Raw genomic sequence first — 19,827 nt, 5'->3', positions numbered from 1 at the left:
GGAAAAATATTGAGATTTCTTTCAAAGAACATATTTATATATTTTAGACCCCATTGGCAAATACTTTATTTTCTTGTTTTATCTGACTTAATTTACTGAGGTTTATGCTTAAAACAGAAACTTAAAACATTTGCATTTACGTAGCTAGTTTATGGACATTTAGCTACTGTCTGACTACATAGATGAAACTCACAAAACCTGTCTAGATTGTTTATGTCACCCCCAAATCAAATGAAAATGTAATCACATTGTGCTTAAACAAAACAATTGGCAAACTGTTCTTAAAAAGAACAATTTGTTAATTTAAAATGAAGAAACTTATATCTTAATATATTCTCTGAAAACGAGTCTTAATATCAGTAAAATATTTACTTGAAATCCCCAAAAGTTGTGATATTAAATTAGGCCAATATTTCCAAACAAATCAATAATGTGACCTCCAAAACAGCTGTAGGTCTAAATATTAGATGAGAACCAGACATGTTAAAGCCAAGGTGAGGTAAGCGATATTTGAAAAACGTTTTTTTTTTTTTTTTAAAGTTGGTCGGACCGACGCAACCATCGCTGCAACAACAAATGTGCCATTAGGGGGCGAATGACGGTGGAGGAGAGAGAACGAGCAAGAGGGAGATTTAAAGAAAGACTGTAGAAAGAGAACTGGCTGAGAGACATTACAAAAGAGAAAAACTCATAAGAACATCACTAGAAAATTAAGGGTTATGATCAGGAAAGAGTGTTAATAATATTAGAAAAGCTTTCCAGAGCTGCAGAGATGTGGAGGTTGCTTTGGTTACGTGAGTAACACTGGTTTTGAGTGTCACTGTTTGTCTGGAGCTGCTGTGTTGTTGGCAACTAACAACAAACTCTTGTTTGTATTTACTTTTGTGTATGCATGTTAATTTTTTGTGCTTCCTTGTCACTCGTTCATCATTTTCGCTTTATTTTTCATTATTTTGTTGCGCTTCTGCTACGATACATAGACACCCACTCTTGCATTGCGTGTATGGAGGCCAGCTAGTGAGAGTTGTGCATGCTGAAGACTGCTAGAGAATGTGGTGTTTACGGTTTAGTGTCCTTGTTAATGCACCCACCTCGCATGTCAGCGATCGTGGTTCAAGGCTGACTCGGAGCAGGGCGGTTATTTGTTGGAGGGTGAGCTTTGGAGGCAGAGCAATGAAGAGAGGGGTGTGTTTGTTTGGGTTGATTTCAAATATCAACAATGTTCAGCAACGACTTTGAGAAATAGCACACTGCACCTTTAAGAGATCAGGCAGATGTCACAAACTTCACTGTCAAACACAGACAATTAGATTAAGTGTGCTTACATTAGTTGGCATGATGTTTCATGATGTCATAGGTTAAAGCACGGGTGTCAAACTCGTACTAGACCGAGGGCGGGATTGGGTAAAATGTCACCTTAAAATAACGTGTTAAACCTGGGTGTACTCATGATACCTGCTCGTCTGGACCTACTAAAGTCCAGATTCACATCAGGCTTGCAGCGATGCTCTGTGTTACATGATGTTTGGCCGAACTCCTATTACATTATAACCAGGGCAAGACAGGAAAAAGAGAAAAATTAATGCCTGGTTCAGATTACACGATTTTAGCCCGATTTTGGCACGATCCGTTTGACGTAGGGTGTCGTGGGGATTCGTAAACGACAACGGGCGTCGGGACGCAAGATTCGATCGTATCATCTCGTATAGTGTGTCATAGTGGGCGACAACCTACGTCGCGTCTGCGATGCTTCACGACATCACGACAAAAAGACTAGCATGTTTAATTTTTTTAACGGTCGTCCACGACGGGTTCCGTCACATGTATGAGGTTGACCAATAGGAGCACAGAAGCGTTTCCGTACACAACTTTCAAAAATGGCGAAACGAAAGAGAGATGATGGTGCTACTAGGTGGAGTTATGAAATGGAGGAAAGGTTCGTGGAGCTGTGGCAACAGTACTCCTGCCTATATGATGTGTCATCGAGGGAGTACCATGACAGAATTCAAAAAGAAAAATGCTGGCGAACGATAGCGGAAACACTTCAGCAACCCAGTGAGTACTGAAATTAGCATTTAGCTAGCTAATCATTCATTAAATTTTCCTTCGCTATAGAGCAAATTGTTGTGTGATTATGTATGTAACGTTGTTATGTGTATGAGTGAGTGCGTGCGTGTGTGTGTGTATGTGTATGAGTGAGTGAGTGCGTGAGCGAGTCTCTCTGTGTGTGTGCGCGCGCATATGCCATGTATGTGTAAATGAACGAGAGTGAGTGAGTTTAGTGTGTGTGATTATGTATGTGTGTGATTATGTATGTGTATGAGTTAGTGCGTGCGTGCGTATGAGTGAGTGTGCGTGAGCGAGTCTGTGTGTGTGTGTGCGCGCGCGCGCGTGCGCATATGTAGGCCATCATGTATGTGTGAATGAACGAGAGTGAGTGAGTTTGAGTGTGTGTGATTATGTATGTGTGTGATTATGTATGTGTATGAGTGAGTGAGTGAGTGCGTGCGTGTGTATGAGTGAGTGAGTGCGTGAGCGAGTCTGTGTGTGTGTGCGCACCTATGTAGGCCATGTATGTGTGAATGAACGAGAGTGAGTGAGTTTGTGTGTGTGTGTGATGTGTGTGTGTGATGTATGTATGTGTATGAGTTAGTGCGTGAGCGTGTGTGTGTGTGTGTGTGTGTGTGTGTGTGTGCGAGTGCGATTGACAATTACAGAGACTAGATTTTACATTTGTAATCTGATTTCTTACTTACAGCCGGTGAGGTCCAAACAAAAGCTGCTTCCCTCCGAACACAGTATGGGAAAGTACTCCGTTCAAAACCGAGTGGCAGCGGCGACAAAGAATTAACTTCCAGACAGAAGTGGATTTTAAAAAACCTGCAGTTTCTACAGCCTTTTGTTGTACAACGCGTGTCTCAGTCTACACTGAATGTAAGTTTGGGGTAAAGGTTGTTACAGTACTTTCCAACTTTTAAATACATTTGTGAGCTTTCTATAGTATGCTTCCAAACATGTATTGTGCCATTACTTGTTATGCCTGATATTTCATACAGCTTGTTTTATCGTAGTTGGATGACTTGGAACACAGCATCACAGATGAGGGTGGAGAAGATCAGGAGACAGAGGAGGATGTGTTCGAGTCATCCACCTCCACCTCCACCTCCACCTCCCACCACACATCTGGACCATCAACTCCACAAACCTCACTTGAAGCCTCATCATCCCACCAGCATCGTCAGGTTCCTGAAAGAGCACATTACAAACCCAAACAAAAGTTACGAGACAAATCATTAGATGAACTTGAAATCGAGAAAGTAACCATTTTAAAAAATGTATCTGAAACACTGGTAAATGCCGGTACGGATGTTGATCAAACATTTGGCAAACAGGTAGTTACTGAGATTAAGCTAATTAAAGACCCACTGACCAAGATGAGACTCCGTCGTAACATCCTTATGATGTTATACGATGCACATGAAAATGAGGCCAGATTAGCATTACATCCTGGCCCCCAAACACCTTGGCAGGGACACACAAATTTGAATCAACCCTACCAGAATACATCCATTCATGTACCCTCTGTAACACCTCCAGTGAGCTACCTCAGGGCAGTAGAAGTGGCATATGACCAGGAAATAAATGGGGTGTAAGTTCAAGGATTGATCCCTTTTTTGTGTGTGGTGGTGCTAGACTGCAGTCACATTGTGTCTTAAATGCTGTTTGTTGTTGGCACTTTGAATGCGGTTTATGTTTAAGCTGTTTTGCAATATTTGTACATTTTAAAAGGGTTAATGTTTGCGAGTCATTTACCCTTTGTTCAAAACTTACGACTTATGAAATGAGTCAAGAAAAGTGTTATTTGATTTCAATAAAAGATTTTACTAAAGAAAATGTATCTTGTGCATTTTTAAAACACAAATCATATTACCTTCTTTAACCATCACACATTCTACAATTTTTTTAATTACACATATATAATTAAGTCTTTAAAGGGTTAATTCACCAAAAAAAATTATTCTGTCAGTATTTACTCACCCTCATGTCGTTCCAAACCCTTCGTTCATCTTCGGAACACAAATTAAGATATTTAAAAGTATCTTAATTTGTGTTCCGAAGCTGAATGAAGGTTTTACAGCTTTGGAACGACATGAGGGTGAGTAATTAATGACAGAATAAATTCTTTGGGTGAACTATCCCTTAACATTTTACTAAAGTTTTCAACCTTTCTGTTGGTTGTATATTGTACTAATTTGTATAGTGTAAAAAAAACAAAAACAGGACGTCTTTCTGAGCGAGTGTTCTATACGTCTTGCAAAAATGGTCAATATGAAAAGATTTAACCAGTTGGTGTTTAAATCATATTTTCCTGCCAGGAAACAGATCCAGCAGGTGAAAGAAAATATGCCTTTAAATTGTCTCTCTGATTTTTGGCGGCGGTTGTGGCATTCCGTGCACTGCTTGCTGCCACAGAGGGGAGTTCTCCATCCCTTCTCCAAGCTCCAGGAACCATGTTGTGATCGTCATCTTCTACATCTGCAAAGGCTGAAGGCAGGTACACATCTGACGCCTTCTTCCTCAGGAAGTTGTGCACACAGAGTGCAGCTAGTGTAACTGTTGTCACTTTCTCAGGCTCCAGTGCAATGTTGGAAAGAAAAACACGGAGTCTATTGGCCAAAATTCCAAATGCGTTTTCAACTGTACGCCTTGCCCTTGATAGCCTGTAGTTGAATATTCGCTGCCCATGGTCCAGATTTCGGAAGGGGTATGGCTTCATCAGGTCGATTCGGAGAGGGAAAGCTTCATCACCAACAAATGCATAGGGCAAAGATATGTTACTCCCTGGTAGTGGCTCTGGGGGTGGGACATTCAGCAGATCTCTGTCCATGGCAGCTCGGAGGTCTGACTGGCCAAATATTCCTCCATCTGACACTCTTCCTTGCACGCCAACATTTGCATAAATAAATCTGTAATCTGCGTCGACTACTGCCATGAGTACAACAGAAAATCTGGACTTGTAGTTGTGGTAAGTACTTCCAGAGTAGCAAGGAATCGTAGCGTAAGTGACAGCCTCATTCTTGCACTGATTGCTCTTCTCAGTTTTGTGTCCCTTCTTTGGATACATGGTGTGACTTTGCCAAGCAAGTAGCTGAAATCCTCCACATCCATCCTAAGCAGATCACGAAAACCCTTCCTGTCACTGTCCTACAGTGTAAATAGGGGGAAAAAAACATGGTGTGGTTGTTTGGTTTACAAAGGCGAAAAATAATCACCCCCAATTAAAATGTATGTGCTTTTCACAATACATATAATTTCAAAGCAGCTTTACGATAATGTTAGTGTTTGTAATAATTTAATAGATTAGAGTTGGTCGATAGCATAGTTTACATTTTGTATACTAGTATAATTTACAACACAAAATATTATTATTGAGAGTGAAAAAAAACTCCTTCCCTTAATGTCTTTAAATATTTATTTGTGTACAGTTGGTGACTTTAAAGACATTAAGGGAAGGAGGGGTTTTTTCACTCTCAATAATAATATTTTTGCGTATAATGGTATTGCAATTTTTATAATTAAGATTAAGCCTATAGATGATGGTGTTATGAATCAATCAAAGGCATTAAACCATTGAACTGATATTTTATGTTAAAGGCTAAATTACCCCATGTGACTGCATAACGAAAAATGTTTACTTCTGAACATTTGAAGTATTTAATTACATTGGTGAACAATTACAATTTTTAACAGTCTGTTTTTGTAATATGTTATCGTTGTGGCAAGCTAGCAATATTATTACTTGTACTACTGGCTAAAGTAAAAATATTTAAGAAAACAATATTTTACCTCAAGTTCTCTTTGGAGGATTGACAGCCCATACTGTCCTCTTCGAGCAATCCAGGAACGTGTCCATTGTCGGGTTTTCTTTCTTTTTTTATGTTTTTCTGAACACAGGACAGCCAATACAACACTCACCGCTTCATCCATTGTTTGTTTACGTTCGTTTCCGGAAGTCACTCGCTACTAGCAGTTTCGCCTTCTCGATGACGTCACGCGCATCGTTAAAGACGGCACGCGATGACTGGTCAGGAAGCAACGTGTAGTCTGACATGTTTCTTGTCCACGACACGACAAGATTTTAGGAGTCAAAATCGCGTAATCTGACACAGTGACTATCGTAACAGACAAAAAAATCGTGTAATCTGAACCAGGCATAAAAGAAATTGAGGCCTATAGCCTGTAACACATAGAACGACCAGAAAAAAATGCTCTCCCATATGCATTTTATCAAGGTCCCCAAGCACAGATATACAAGTTAAACATCCAAATGTTTACCATTAAAAATCTTCCCGCCTGACCACAAAACCATGTGAAGTTTCTTGAAAGCTGTTCTTGATCTACAGAATTAAACAGTGCTAATGAGGAATGTCTAGCCAAATGTTTTCATTTTCAGCCAGACATGCGGTGGAAGTCATACGCAGACTTGTCTCAGCTGGCATCGGACCACAAGCCAGTTTCTGATCCTGGATCACATTTCCCCCAGTCCAATCTGGTCAATCAAGGTTTAAAAAAAACAAGAAAAACAGACAGCATTATTGCTCATGAAAAAACACATCTAAACGCTTCTAACATCTTCACACCTGGTCTGAAGTATTGCACAGTGCAGCAGTTAGTGCAGTTTGGTCTCTTTTTTAAACAGCCTGCGTCTGCATTTCTGTCGCAGCTGTCCTGCTTATCTGGCCGTTACAGTTCAGATGCAGTGGCTTGTAAGCACAACCCGCCGTCTCGGCCTTTGCCTTCCAGCAGAGCAGCTGAACCAACAGGAAATCCAGTCTCAGTCTATTAATTGGTGGAACAATTTCAATCATTTGAGGGCTCTCAGTCGGAGAAGAAAAACGCTTACAAATGGTGTGCAATTATTGCACTTTCTTTTCGCCTGCTTTCGATTTGTTTTTGTTTTTTCCCTCCTGCCCTTTAAACTCTCCGCTAGAATGCAATTCGGAAATTTGGCAGCCGAGTCGACAGCCGTATGCATGCAGCTAAACATGGTGTTTTTACCAGCCGTTCTGTCTGGAGACCCACATGGCTGAAATGGCATTCCATTAACCATTACATCACAGTCAACATAACCCATTTTACTTTAGCAATATGACATTTCTGAAAGAGGTGCAGCAGGTTACATTTTGATGACAAGGAATATGTATCAAGAAGGAAAATAGAATTGACATTTTATTTTAAATTCATAATCTTTCTATACAGTCTGAGAATAACAATACAAGGATCCTATTTATGCCAAAGCACGCAGTGAGTCACACAGCAGGATGAGATGAGACAGTGAGATGAAGGATGAAATTTTGATAATAATATTATTAAAATAAAAAAATGATGGCAAAGTTAGTCACATCGAATGTATGAGAGACGTGATGGATAACTTAAGGGAATTGCGTGGATTCTTCAGCTGTGTGGATATGACAACTTTTCATTCTACTGCATCTTCTATATCACACAAGAGTCTTCAGACTTTTCACAATCAAAAGAAAAAAAAGTTAAGCTATTGTATTTCGCATAAAGAAAATTGAGCCATCTACATTGTAAAATTATTTTAATGATGATAATAATTCATCCAGAGTTCTTCTTTAATTCCGAATATTCTCAATGGTGTATGACCATTTCAATAATATATCAATGCATATGGGTGAAAGTCATAAAACCTGTCTATATCAAGTCAATATTTCATCCCAAAATCAAATGAAAAAGGAATTGTATTGGGCTTAAAGGCGCAGAGGTGACCGTGCCTTTTCGGTAATCGGTCCGCGCCTCTGGAACGACTTACCAGTGGAAATTCGACTGGCTCCGAGTTTGACCATTTTTAAGTCTCTTTTAAAAACTCATTTGTTCTCTTTGGCATATTAGGATTGTAGTATTGCCTAATATGGAAACCTTGTTGGACCAGAAACTGTATGCCTTATTGTGGATTGTGCTCATTTAATGTTATTTTGTTCTGTTCTTTTGTTGTGAAGCACTTTGGTCAGTCTGCGACTGTTTTAAATGTGCTATATAAATAAAGTAAACTTGAAACTTGAAACTTAAAGGCAATAAAGCCTATTTTTAGAGCTTTTACAATTATTAGCATTTTTTTAACTATTAATTTTCATTAGTCTAATGTAAAATAATGATGATTGGTCGTGAAGTATTAGTCATTTTGACTAATAGGATACTACACTCTCGCTTTTAGGAGTTGGGACATGACGGAATATTCACTTGTATATTCGGGGTGAGCATTACATTGTCACTTAAGTTTACCATTCGCTCGTCTTTTTAATTCTTACCACGCTAATAAACATTCAAGCGATTTTAAACTATTCAGTACTCGCACGCTCTCTGAGAGATGGTTCCCTCTGCATGCAGTAAAGCCGCCTCACAAACAGCCTGTGAGTAACAAAAGTTCTTTTTGACGGATTATATCGCGTTTACAGACAAAAACAAGCAAAATGATGTCAACAGTTTCGTTCTTGGTGAGTATCCCTCATAAAATGCATGTGACAGTATAATGAAAACAGGATCCGTGCACTAGCTCTTAAAGTGACAGCAGCCATATGTGTCTGTCATTAATATTGTTGTCAAAACAACAAAAGATAGCTTTAATTATAAGGAATCTGGATTTATATTCGATGTATTTAGTCAGGACTAAAATACTACCCTATGTTATTTTACATTTAATTACTTTGAGTTTCTGTAGTATTTCTGAATACTAGTGCTAGACCTATTCAAAAACTTTTCTCTTTATTGGTAGGCTTGGGCTATCTTTATTTTATTGTATTTATTTGTTTAAAATGATTTCGACATAAAGTAATTATTGTGTTTCGTGCACATTCCAACACTTATTTAATTTAACTCTCATTGTTTTTTAATGACAAAAACTAAATAGTTTAAAAATAGCTCTCAGATTTGCTTCACAAACCAGTATGACTTACTTTCTTCTGTTGAGCACAAAAGGAGATATTTATAGGAAAATGTCTAATCTGCTCTTTTCCATTTAAAGTGAATTATGACTTCGGCTGTACAGTAAGACTTTCTGCAAATGATGACTCATTGATTCTTACACAATATTAACTAAATGACTCCTTGAATGGTGGTTACACCACCTTGACACTTCAGGATTTTTACTTGACTCAAATGATTCCCCAAATTAATTATAATATTCACAACAATGGTGTTCCATTTACTTTTATTTACTGATAAATAGTTCTAATGTAAGATTATGCTTAACTAGCTGATATGGTGTTTTATTGAGAATTTCACCTTTTTTAAACAAGAACAATTATTTGGTACAAAGTTTTCACGGTTACACCACATAGACATTTTTGCAATCATCCCCCAAATATTCTCTCAAAATGTATTAAAACCAGACATTTTAGACCTCAAAAAAGAGCATACATGCAAGTAATTTGCCATTTTATTTTGAAATTTTAACCCTTTTAAATTTAATTAAACCATATGGACACAAAAAATGAGCGTCACGTCATTGACCCAATTACCACATGGACCAGCCGTGGTAATGGCTGAGAAAAAATACTTCACAATTATTTTTTTTCTGTGACTAACTGACTGATTAAAATTTGATTGACTAAACTGCCTCTTGTCGACTAGCCTAACATTTAATCAACTATTAGGGGGGAAGCCCTACCTTTTAATAAAGCAAAATGACTAAATTGCACATGAAGGAAGTAAGATCACTAGGAAGTGGTTATCTTTAAAAGTGGGCTCATGGATCACAATTTAAACAAATCGGGCAGTAAAAATCCATTAAAGCCATGAAACCCTTTTCACATTCCTGGGGTTCTCAGAAGCAGAAGTTGTCATTGTTGGGTAGACTTCTATAGTGATGAACACATAATCTTTGCATTCCTAATTGCTCCAACAGCAAAAGAAAAAGAAAAAAAAACCAAGAAAAATATTGAGAGATTGATTACGCTGGTCAGATGAGAGAAATACGTCAAATTTCCCATGACTCCCTCAGCCGTATTAGAAACACTCGAGCAGCAGAGTTTACTAGTTTTCTGTTATAAATATATTATTTTTCATGAAAATAAAACACTTTGCTAGATTTACGACGTTAACAACTGTGCAAACGTTCTGTGACAGTCTGTGAAAAGGGTACATCAGCCAAGAGAAGGTATGCTTTAGGGATTTTACCAAAGAGGTGTTAGCCAAAATGTGAAGCAAACCATGGTAAAATCACTGTAATCCACAGTCTTTGATGCCATTGCCACTGAAATGGGAAACAAATCTGTATGCATGTACATCAGACAGTGTGAAGTCGTCTTCAAAATAAAACACATCAGAGAGACATTAAAACGCTTTCAACCAAAGAGGACGTCATGACTTCTGAAAAATTAGTTGTACTGTGGTACAACTAGGTTAATCTCCTATATAGTGCAGCACTGGGAACCGGTAGGAAGCTGCGAGATGACAGCAGGTCAGTCATTGTAAAATTTTTAATCCTAATTTCATTTTCAACCCACAGTGCAGTGAAAATAGCTCATTTAAGGGTGCAACAGCAACCAGGGAAGAAAATGAGCTCTTTCTATATGCGAGAGCCAGACATCTCCACAGCCCCACAGACGAATCTTCCAGTCTCACAGACTGCTGCTTCCTCCCACAACCACACTACTGGGTCACGATGAATACTACAACATCCTGCTGCATACTTGGAGGTTGATTTCACTGCACAGTATACTTCATTGTGGAAAGCATTCCCTGAGGTCATGAACAGAAACTTTTATAGAGACAGACTGATATTAAGTTTGACCAATATTTTTCACCAATATTCACATTATTTGGTTCTTCAACATCGGGTTTCATCGCCATTTGGTGGGTCTTCAAAGAACACCACTCAACAATACAACCACGAGTTCAACAGGAAACAACAGTGCTTTTTACAAATTATCGATCAACTGATAACTGACTGTTTCTTCAAGATTTAGGTTTCAAATTTTCATTTTAACACAATGATAAATTAGAGTACAACAATAAAAGCATAGGCTAATCATTATGGATATTTTAATAATAAAAATTAATACAAATATTTTGAATAAAAAAGTAGTCTACAATATCTCAGGTTACAAAGTGGACAAAACTCGAGGCAAGAATTTGGAACAAAATGCTGCCATTCATCAGTAGATCTAATATTAAAGGTGCAGTAAGCGATTTTTGTGAAACAAATCCCAATATGTTATTGAGATATCCCAATATATATTGAGATTGAAAACAACCCAAGCTCCACCCCCAAAATGCATGAACACGCAAAGCAAGAGTGGATGACTTTTTATCTGAAACAGCAAAACCAATGTTCCTCACATGTGGAGCAGAAATCGGTTTCCTAAAATCGATACAGAGTAGTATCATGATATTTTGCATGCGGATACTGTATCAATACACGGACGCCAAGTATTGATCTTTTCAGGGCCTGAATTTCAGCTCGAGATTACGAATACTGTGCATATCTTATTGTAAAAAAAACAATATGTTTTGTAAAAACAAACACACTGAATTGAGTTTGCAAACACTGAAATTGAAACGTTGTTTAGAAAAGCTGTAATTTCTATTAGAATGTATAAAAGAGAAAAAGGAAAAATATTGAACAAGGAAGGGATGAAGGAGATGGATATGTAGATGTGAATTGAACAGACTGAGAACTTATTAGCCTACAAAAAAAACTTTTCCTATTTCCTTTGGGGACATTTGCAATTGAATTTTTATTAAAATAAATTGCAATAGGCTATACTTTATTGCGATACTCAGCATCTCGCAAAAAGTGTATCACAATAACATCCTATCGTGACTTAAGAACAGTGATAAAATCGTATAGTGGCGACTTACTATTGACAGTTTTTATGTAAAATCGATACCACAGGTTCTGTCACACGGTAAAAAAAAGCGACATGGTTTCTTTTAAATCCCTGCTAAATGTAACTAGTTACAAGTAATTGGTCAAATAGTATGTCTGTGCCACATGGTGCAAACATTTCAAATACAATGAGATTAAACACTTGCAGAGTAGGATTAATGTGATTAAAGCAACATGATTTCTTAAAACCCACATCTTGGATTTGGCGCAACTGACTACATAATAACACATTTAAATGTGCGCGTTTAGGAAATTATAACAGGATATTTGTCAATAAACCATAGGTATCGTTCGTGAAACCAATCGCCAAGTATTTATTAAAAGCCCTGGACCCGTGCGCATGTAGCTACGTGAATTCGCTTTAAAAAGCACAGCCTAAAAGTTACTCGCAACGCAACTTAGAGAACATAAACAATGAACGCATACTAATTGTAATTGTTGCGTTCGCGCTCCATAGAACTCTTCATTATGACGCGGTCCAGCCCGCTAAAGAACGCAACGCTGCAAAATGCCAGTTTTGGTCACATATTCACCATAAAGCAAAAAAAATAATTTATTAACTGACAATTATACACACTAGAGGGCATTTCCATGGAAGTGCACATGTAAAGATTGAACACCACAATGACTTACAGCAATAGCTGTTAGCCAGCTAGCCAGTTTCAGATGAAACTGTGCGATGTCGCAAATTCCTTACCTGTTAAACGCAACTTGACGGGTCCATTTCTTCTAACTCCTTGATTAGACATGTCCTTGTACCTTATCCAGGATGACTATTTCTGAAAACGAATCGAATGTGCTAATTGAGTTGCTTTTTGATTCCTCTCAACGCCAGTTTCACAGTGAACAGAAACGAATGGAGTCACGGTCCTGTGGCCCGGATGTGCACGCACAGCCCTGCCATGTCTACATACACTCGGCTTTAACGTGCTGCTCGTATTTCTACCCTCTGCGAAAGTAAATCCACGACGTTCCCTAAAAAGATCCGATTACAGAGACCTCCTGAATTTCTCCGCATTTTCCACGAACAAACCGAACTCGGGTTCTTCTGCTGTCCTTCCAAGGAGACCTTGAGGGATAAATTGTATCGCTAGTATTCGCTACAGGCGACTGAATTGAGGAAATGTGGTTTGTTAGGTGTCTGGCATCTGCTGGGCCACTAAAACCGCCCAAAAGGTGACATCAGACCCACTTGTTATTCATAGAGCTCTGTAATCCATACTTATAGATAACATATGGACTTTGGAATCACTAATTTTCCCACCATTATTTATTTATACATTTAAGTCTTGGATAGAGATACACACACAAAATGTTCTTTTCCTTTTTTTATTTACAACAAATAAAATTGAAACAGATTAGTATGTACAACTCAGAGCATGAGGTCATCACAAAGACTAACATGAACAAGACAAGTGGTGTGCAGAAATGATCAGGACAATCATACACAAAAAACACACAGATCAGATATTTAGAAGTTGAAAGTGCTTTGGTTGTCATTGATCTGGAATGCATAGCCATCAGTTGTAGCTTCAGGGGCGACGCATTCATCCTCTTCCTCCTGCAAGATGGAAATAAATATCATGCATTTAGGAAAATCAATTTAAGTTCAAAACATTTAAAGAGGGTTGAGATGCTTATTTTTGCCAATTAATATAACAAGCAAACCATTAATACACAAATTGAGCAAACCTACACAAATAATACTTCACTAAAGATTTTGAAAGTCAACCGACCTCTCCAGAGAAGTACTTTTCAATAAGGTTGAGGGAGGCCTTATAGACCATTTCATTTTCATGCGACTGCAAAGCTTCAATTTTGTCCAGGCCGCCACATTCCTCCATCATCAGGGACAGCTTATCGACCTCACCAATCTTCTCACCAGCCTTAAAATAAGATCAGAAAAAATCTAGACAAATAAGAGGCAGGTTTGACACTGATTGTATAAAATCCCTGATTTAAAGTCACAATGAAACAGCAGTAGCAAAATACATTTTGTTCCATATTGTGATGAACATTCAAATGAAACCTTGTAAAAAAAAAAAAAAAAGAATCTATAGGAAGCAGATGAACGTGATCTTGAAGGGGCAATATTAGCAGATTAAAATGATAGAAGTCCTAATCTTAAATACAAAAAAACAAGAGAAGTAATTTAAGCATTACAAGGTCCACAAAAAAAAATCTATAAAAAATGCATTTTAAAAAAAATATGAAATTCTCATTCCATGCTGGCTTTAAAGGAATCATACCAAAAAGATATTGGTGATCGCATCCAAGATGACAAGAATAGTTTTGCTGTCCTTAGTGGAGAGCAGGTTCAACAAGGGCTCTAGTATATTGGCTTGAACAAGGTAAACCACTTGCTCTACTGTGCCTCCGCTGGTGTAGTTGGTCACTGCCCATACAGCCTCCTTCTGGGTCTTGTAGTCACCCTGCATGAAGTATGAGAAAATGGTTGAAAAAAAAAAGACTGCTTCATGGACAAGTCTTATATTGTGTACGTATACGGTGGCAACATACCCGTCTGAGAACTTCCACCAGGTAAGGTACAATGCCAGCATTGATGACCTCCTGAATCTGATAGTCCCTGCCAGCCGTGATGTTGGACAAGGTCCAGGAAGCCTCCTTTTGAACGTTGTTCTTGTGGTGGCGCAACAGAGCAGGGAACATGGAAAGAGCACCAGAGTTGATCACTGCTTGGGTCTGTTCATCTGTGCCAGTGACGATGTTACCGATGGAACGCAGTGAAGGGGTCTGTGGGAAAAAAGAAAATAAAGCATACATACACTCCTATAACTTTCCTGTACGAGCATTACTTCCCACCAACTTACCACAATGGAAAGTTCTCCTGATCCCAGTAGCTTCACAAGTTGAGGGACCACACCAGTCTGCACCACCACCTCAATCCTTTCATTGGGCCCATCAGTGAGGTATGAGATGGCCCAGCAGGTGTCCGCCAGAACCTCTTTATCATCATGATGCAGAAGGCGGATAAGTGTTGGCAGTATCTGTTTCACTGCCTCTATAGGTGGTGCAGGGTTCTTATTGCGGCACAGGTTTGACAGGGTCCAGGTGACGTTCCTCAGGTAACCAGACTGCAGAAGTAGACAGACTGATTAGTCAGGCCAAAATATTAAAGTTTCGATGCCACCTACTGGTATAGTATGCTCACTACAATTTAAATAGCAGTTTAAACCCAATAGCTAAACCCAAAACACAATTTTTTTTATATACACGTTAAATTTAGTATGGTCTATAAATAATCATCATGAGCTGATCTGTGGTTCAAAGTGGTTCTCAAATCATTTCACATAATTCAAATACACATTATTTAAATTGTGACTACCCAGTTGAGAATTATTTTTAAAATATTTTAGATACCTTAAAGTTAAAGATTTTTTTTTTTACATTTAAACAAACTTACAGGGAATACAGAGAAGTCAGGAACAGCCAGCAGAGCTAATAGGGGGGCAATCGCACCATGCTTAATGACTTTATCTCTATACGCAGAGCCGTCACCTATAAAAACAAAAAGGGCAAAAACAAATTCAACCTAATACAACAAAGTTGGCAAAAATTAATGAATCTCATGTAAATGAAATGCTAATGGCCACCCACCAGCTATGTTTCCAAGGGCCCAGACTGCCTGCTCGCTAATATGAGCATGTGGTGAAGAAATAAGGCCGATGAATGCTGGGACGGCCCCTCCCTGAACCACAGCGCTGGTCTGGTCAGATGTCCCAGATGCAATGTTAGTCAGAGCCCAGGCTGCCTCAAACTGTATGGGAGGAGAGTCTGCCAGGCTCAAGAAGTTCACAAACTTGGGAATCAGACCAGCGCTGATGATACGGTCAATAGGTGGATGTCTCTCTCTTGACAGCAACTTCCTACATTTCAATAGCACAAATCATAATATGAAAAACACTGATATAAACGCATATGTTTGCACATGGAAAAGCTATCTTTTAGGCATTACCTGGCAGCTTGGGTGGCTTGGACTTGAGTCTCCAAGTTATTACTGTTCACACCATTTACGATCTCCTCCACAGTCCAGTGCGGAGCCTGATTGAAAAGGACAATTATCTTACGATGTGTAATGCCTAAACATGAATTATGCAATAAGATATAACATCTACCTAACGTTACCTGACAGTTCTGGCTTTTCTCTTGAAGGGGAGAGGTGGCCTCATCCGGTAGAATGCTCACGTTTCTCCTTTTCAAAATCTGATCGTCTTTCTTTGCTTTACGAAGTTCAACATTTACTTCGATCCTTCGACGTCTCAGCTCCTACATAAGTATTTTACATTTATATGAAACACAACTGCGGCACATTTGAAAGAAAACAATTGATATCAGCACTTTTTGTTGTAGCAGCATGTTTAGTACTTACAGTTGCATCTTTCCCTTTGTTTTTGAACTGAGTAAGTCGTGCAGTGTTCTCGTTCGCAGCAGACATTTTAATGACGTTTGATTAATCACAGTATATCGCAACCTGAATAAAAAAATAAAAAAACATGTTCGTGTAAATATCAACATAAGGTGCATCACTATCAGTTCACAATTCATAAATCATATATTTTTACGTACTAAAACTAGAAAAACTATATTCTAAACCAACTTTTTAAAAAGAAGGAACTTACCGCTTCTAACCAAAGGACTGTGAAGGTGGAAGTATGAAACAGACCTTTAAACACGCGCTATGGAGAATCTGATTGGTCCGTTCGAGCAAAAGCACTTTCCAATTGGACCGTTTTGAAAAATCACACTGCTGGCGTGGGGACGTGGCTTATGTATTACCGCGAGATCTGGCGAGAATGCCAAATAGATTGCTGGGAACTGGGAATAATTTACCATTAAAAAGAAATTACACTCAAATTACCCGATTATATATTTTCAGATTATAAATATATATTTACATTGATTTGATGATCTGACTTTCTCTTCTCTATATAATGTTAACATAGTTAACTAACGAATAGTTTATTTTCATTTAGTACACACGTGCAATGTTTTTATTTTATACAATGACTTTAAACAATACAATATAATCGCAAAACTGTAAAACTATGTACTATTTAATATTAGTTAAATATATTTATTCTGTTAAAATGCATCTTAAATAAATCGGTAGAAAGTGCTTTGGTAGAAACATGAGAGACTGTAAAAAATAGGGTAGAACAAAGTAGAAAAGAGTGTACGTCTCACAAAGGGGCGGGACAAAACGGCTTCAGGTTTAATTCTGATTGGTCAATGGCGACAATGCTGGGCTTTCTGAAATTTAAAATCCATGGTGGAAGAAAACCCCACGTGTTACACTGTATACAGAACTCTTAAATCCATTATGCTGAAAAATAAACAGTCAAAAATAACAGAAGATATCGTGCCTCGATTAAAAAAGCATTTAGTATTTCTGTAAATTAAATAATAATTTGGCGTATGTGTAGGCTACTCACCATATAACAGGAAATGATTTGTTTGATAACGAAAAAAACTGGTTAATGGTGACACAACTTTCAAATTGTTAATGAACACTTTAATTGATTAAAGAAATTCATTAATAAGATCAAAGATTGAAACAAAACAGTTATTGCCATAAAAAATATAACACAAGAGTTATAAGCATATCCTAACTATAAACATGAGAAAATATGTGTGGTTTCATTTAGTGTCTTTTAACACAATTATCTAGACAAAATATTAATGATTGTGTTAGATCATTTATGTATCCACAAACACACAATTAAAAGAAAAATAGGAATTTCAAATCTAAATTCCCAGATTCTTTAAGGGTCTACCGAGGATCACATTAGTGTTATTCATTTTCAAATGAAGAGAATATAGAGACATCTTAATCAATGTAGAAGAGAGAATCCTGTCCCCTCCATTTATTTGTTTCATATACATCAATATTTCTTCAGTTGTAATACAAAAAAAAAAAAGTTAAAGACAAGTTATACAAACAGGAAACCTTCTCAACTAGCACTTTCATCAGTCCTCAACGCATTCTTAAAGCAACACCTTCTTATTTTAGGTAACCTGTGCTACCCCATTGCTTAAAAACCAATTAGCCGATTGTGTCCACATTCCACTTCTGAAGTAGTATGCTGAATCATATGAAGGGGAAAAAACCAACAGGTGCACCCATGATAGACTCCTGCTGTCCTGGGTAATGTGAACATGGTTCCGAAGGGTTTTAAAAACTCACAAAAAAAATTTGTAGGCATTTAATCCACAAAGAAATCCTTTAGGAGAGCATGATCCCAGTCAAAACTCATTGCTTTACAATCATAAAGGTAAACTGTCCATTCTTGATCCAAACCCACAGCTTTTAATGTCCAATATTCCATCAAACGCTGTGGCTATGTGCGATGCTGGCTGACTGGGATAGAGTTCCATCTTGAATTAAATGTTCAAAGTTTATTTAGAACAGCATGTGGTTGTATTCTATGAGGCGGATGACTGTAGCTTGTTGTTATGAGACCTAGAGAATACAGAGAGAATGAGGTTAAGAGCCCTTTGATTTTATTGAATATTCACAAATAAAATGAGACAAGTGGAAAATGAAATCTGCACCATGGAAACATAAAAATAGCCTCAGGGGTTAAAGGAATGGCAGCCATGTTGGTGTAATACACCGGGAATGACTTTCAGTCGTTTAAATTGGTGCTGGTGTCAGATTAAATTTAGAAGAGATGAAAAACAAAACAAAAAACATACCATTTAAACTTGTTTTGAAAGCATGGTCCTTTATTTCAACTTCCTAATAAAAGGATTTAAAACTCTTAATTTCACTTTATTTTCAAGCCAACTGAAACCGTGTAGATTCTGCTCAACATTTGCACATATGCATTCTGCAAAAACTATGCATAAATCAGCAAATTCATTAGACCTCTCAACGAAAACCTGGACAGATCAGCGAACCAGCTGAAACAAACTGTTGTTAAGCACATTACAATAAAACTGAACAGAAGTCTTAAAATGTCTTTAATCAGCCAATCCATGTGATAAATATGATCATGCATCCATAAACATCATAAATAACATCATGTGACCGTAATGAAAAAAAAAGAAAGAAAAAAAAAAACAGGTTCAAATATGCACAGACAGCATTTCCCTTGATTTTTGTGTGTTCAGTGCTTCAACATGGCTGCCGCTCTCTGATTGTCAAAGGCTTCACTGGAGTTTTGGCTTTTTTGACAAGTTTTTCATTCTCCAAACAGTTTTCTTAAATGTACACCGGTTTCCGCTGTTAATAAAACAGCAAGTTCCATGATTCTCTAATAAAGAATGACTCCGCCCCTTCAGCCACTATGACTTATGACATCACAATCTGCAAGAAAGGACAATGGGTTGTATGAATGACATGCATGAAGAAGCACAAACACAAAAAGTTATGTTATCAGCATACTGTAGTTGAAATAAGGACAGAAATAAGAGGATGAAATGCCAGACAGAGAAATCAGAGGTTAGATGATGACTACAGCCACGGAATTAAAGATATATTCAAAGCAGAATCATTCACGGAGTGAAAAACAAGTAGAGTGAACAAAGACAAGATAAGCAGGCACAAGACAAAACTTGGATGTATGGAAGCCAATGCAATGGAAAGGATAAAGGAAAATTGTGAATTCAACACTAGCGCAAACTACACACTACACTGACACATTTTATTATGGAAAAACTAATAGTATGGCAAAAAAACACCTAAGAACATTCTTTTCCCTGTAGTAAAACCACTGTAACAAAGCTATTTGTGGCTTAAATCAATGATCGGTGTGACCATTTTAACCAATATTCACAATTTTGATTTGGTAAACAGATTCTTCATTTTTCATTCTTTCATTCTTCACATTTAATGTATTGTTTGGATAAATAATGTATTGTTTGGATTAATTTAAACAAAGATGAACAAAGGA

The 19,827-nt window shown here is 37.7% G+C and overlaps 3 protein-coding genes across 24 annotated transcripts in view; all 3 read right to left on the bottom strand.

Annotated features, from left to right (window-relative positions):
- smurf2 (SMAD specific E3 ubiquitin protein ligase 2) overlaps positions 1-13,086 on the bottom strand; it is a 57,754-nt gene extending 44,668 nt beyond the window's left edge. The window contains exon 1 of the mRNA XM_077211956.1: positions 12,609-13,086. Coding sequence (XP_077068071.1) covers positions 12,609-12,660 — 52 coding nt within the window. The 5' untranslated portion in view covers positions 12,661-13,086. The remainder of the gene's footprint in view (positions 1-12,608) is intronic.
- A 140-nt stretch (positions 13,087-13,226) lies between these two features.
- Positions 13,227-16,651, bottom strand: kpna2 (karyopherin alpha 2 (RAG cohort 1, importin alpha 1)). The gene is made up of 11 exons (XM_077211955.1): positions 16,552-16,651; positions 16,302-16,403; positions 16,058-16,198; positions 15,888-15,973; positions 15,530-15,798; positions 15,336-15,430; positions 14,743-15,006; positions 14,432-14,665; positions 14,161-14,343; positions 13,648-13,797; positions 13,227-13,472 (listed from the first exon to the last, which is right to left on the bottom strand). Exons 2-11 carry the CDS (start codon positions 16,365-16,367, stop codon positions 13,383-13,385), a joined length of 1,578 nt encoding a protein of 525 aa, XP_077068070.1. The 5' UTR covers positions 16,368-16,403; positions 16,552-16,651; the 3' UTR covers positions 13,227-13,382.
- Positions 16,652-17,763: 1,112 nt separating this feature from the next.
- The window catches only part of bptf (bromodomain PHD finger transcription factor), a 36,177-nt gene continuing 34,113 nt past the window's right edge, over positions 17,764-19,827 (bottom strand). For 13 of the 22 annotated variants that reach the window (XM_077211933.1, XM_077211944.1, XM_077211954.1 and 10 more), the window contains one exon: positions 17,764-18,392. In XM_077211933.1, coding sequence (XP_077068048.1) covers positions 18,356-18,392 — 37 coding nt within the window. In that variant the 3' untranslated portion in view covers positions 17,764-18,355. Of the gene's footprint in view, positions 19,242-19,827 lie in introns of all 22 variants that reach the window. The other 9 variants (XM_077211946.1, XM_077211952.1, XM_077211941.1 and 6 more) reach the window with 1 other exon arrangement.

The sequence above is a fragment of the Siphateles boraxobius genome, unplaced genomic scaffold (genome assembly GCF_051911475.1).
Source record: "Siphateles boraxobius isolate OS27281-9 unplaced genomic scaffold, OSU_SipBor_1 66, whole genome shotgun sequence".
NCBI classification, from domain to species: domain Eukaryota; kingdom Metazoa; phylum Chordata; class Actinopteri; order Cypriniformes; family Leuciscidae; genus Siphateles; species Siphateles boraxobius.
The sequence above is the reverse complement of the archived record's forward strand: the minus strand, read 5'-3'. Positions and strand labels throughout refer to the sequence as shown.

What these genes read in the sequence shown, in the direction of transcription:
- kpna2 (XM_077211955.1), bottom strand. Translation starts at nt 16,367, where the DNA reads ATGTCTGCTGCGAACGAGAACACTGCACGACTTACTCAGTTCAAAAAC. An exon ending in CAAGCCACCCAAGCTGCCAG is followed by an intron (nt 15,799 to 15,887) that starts GTAATGCCTAAA and finishes ATTGAAATGTAG; the next exon opens with GAAGTTGCTGTCAAGAGAGA. An exon ending in CAGGAGAACTTTCCATTGTG is followed by an intron (nt 14,666 to 14,742) that starts GTAAGTTGGTGG and finishes TTTTTCCCACAG; the next exon opens with ACCCCTTCACTGCGTTCCAT.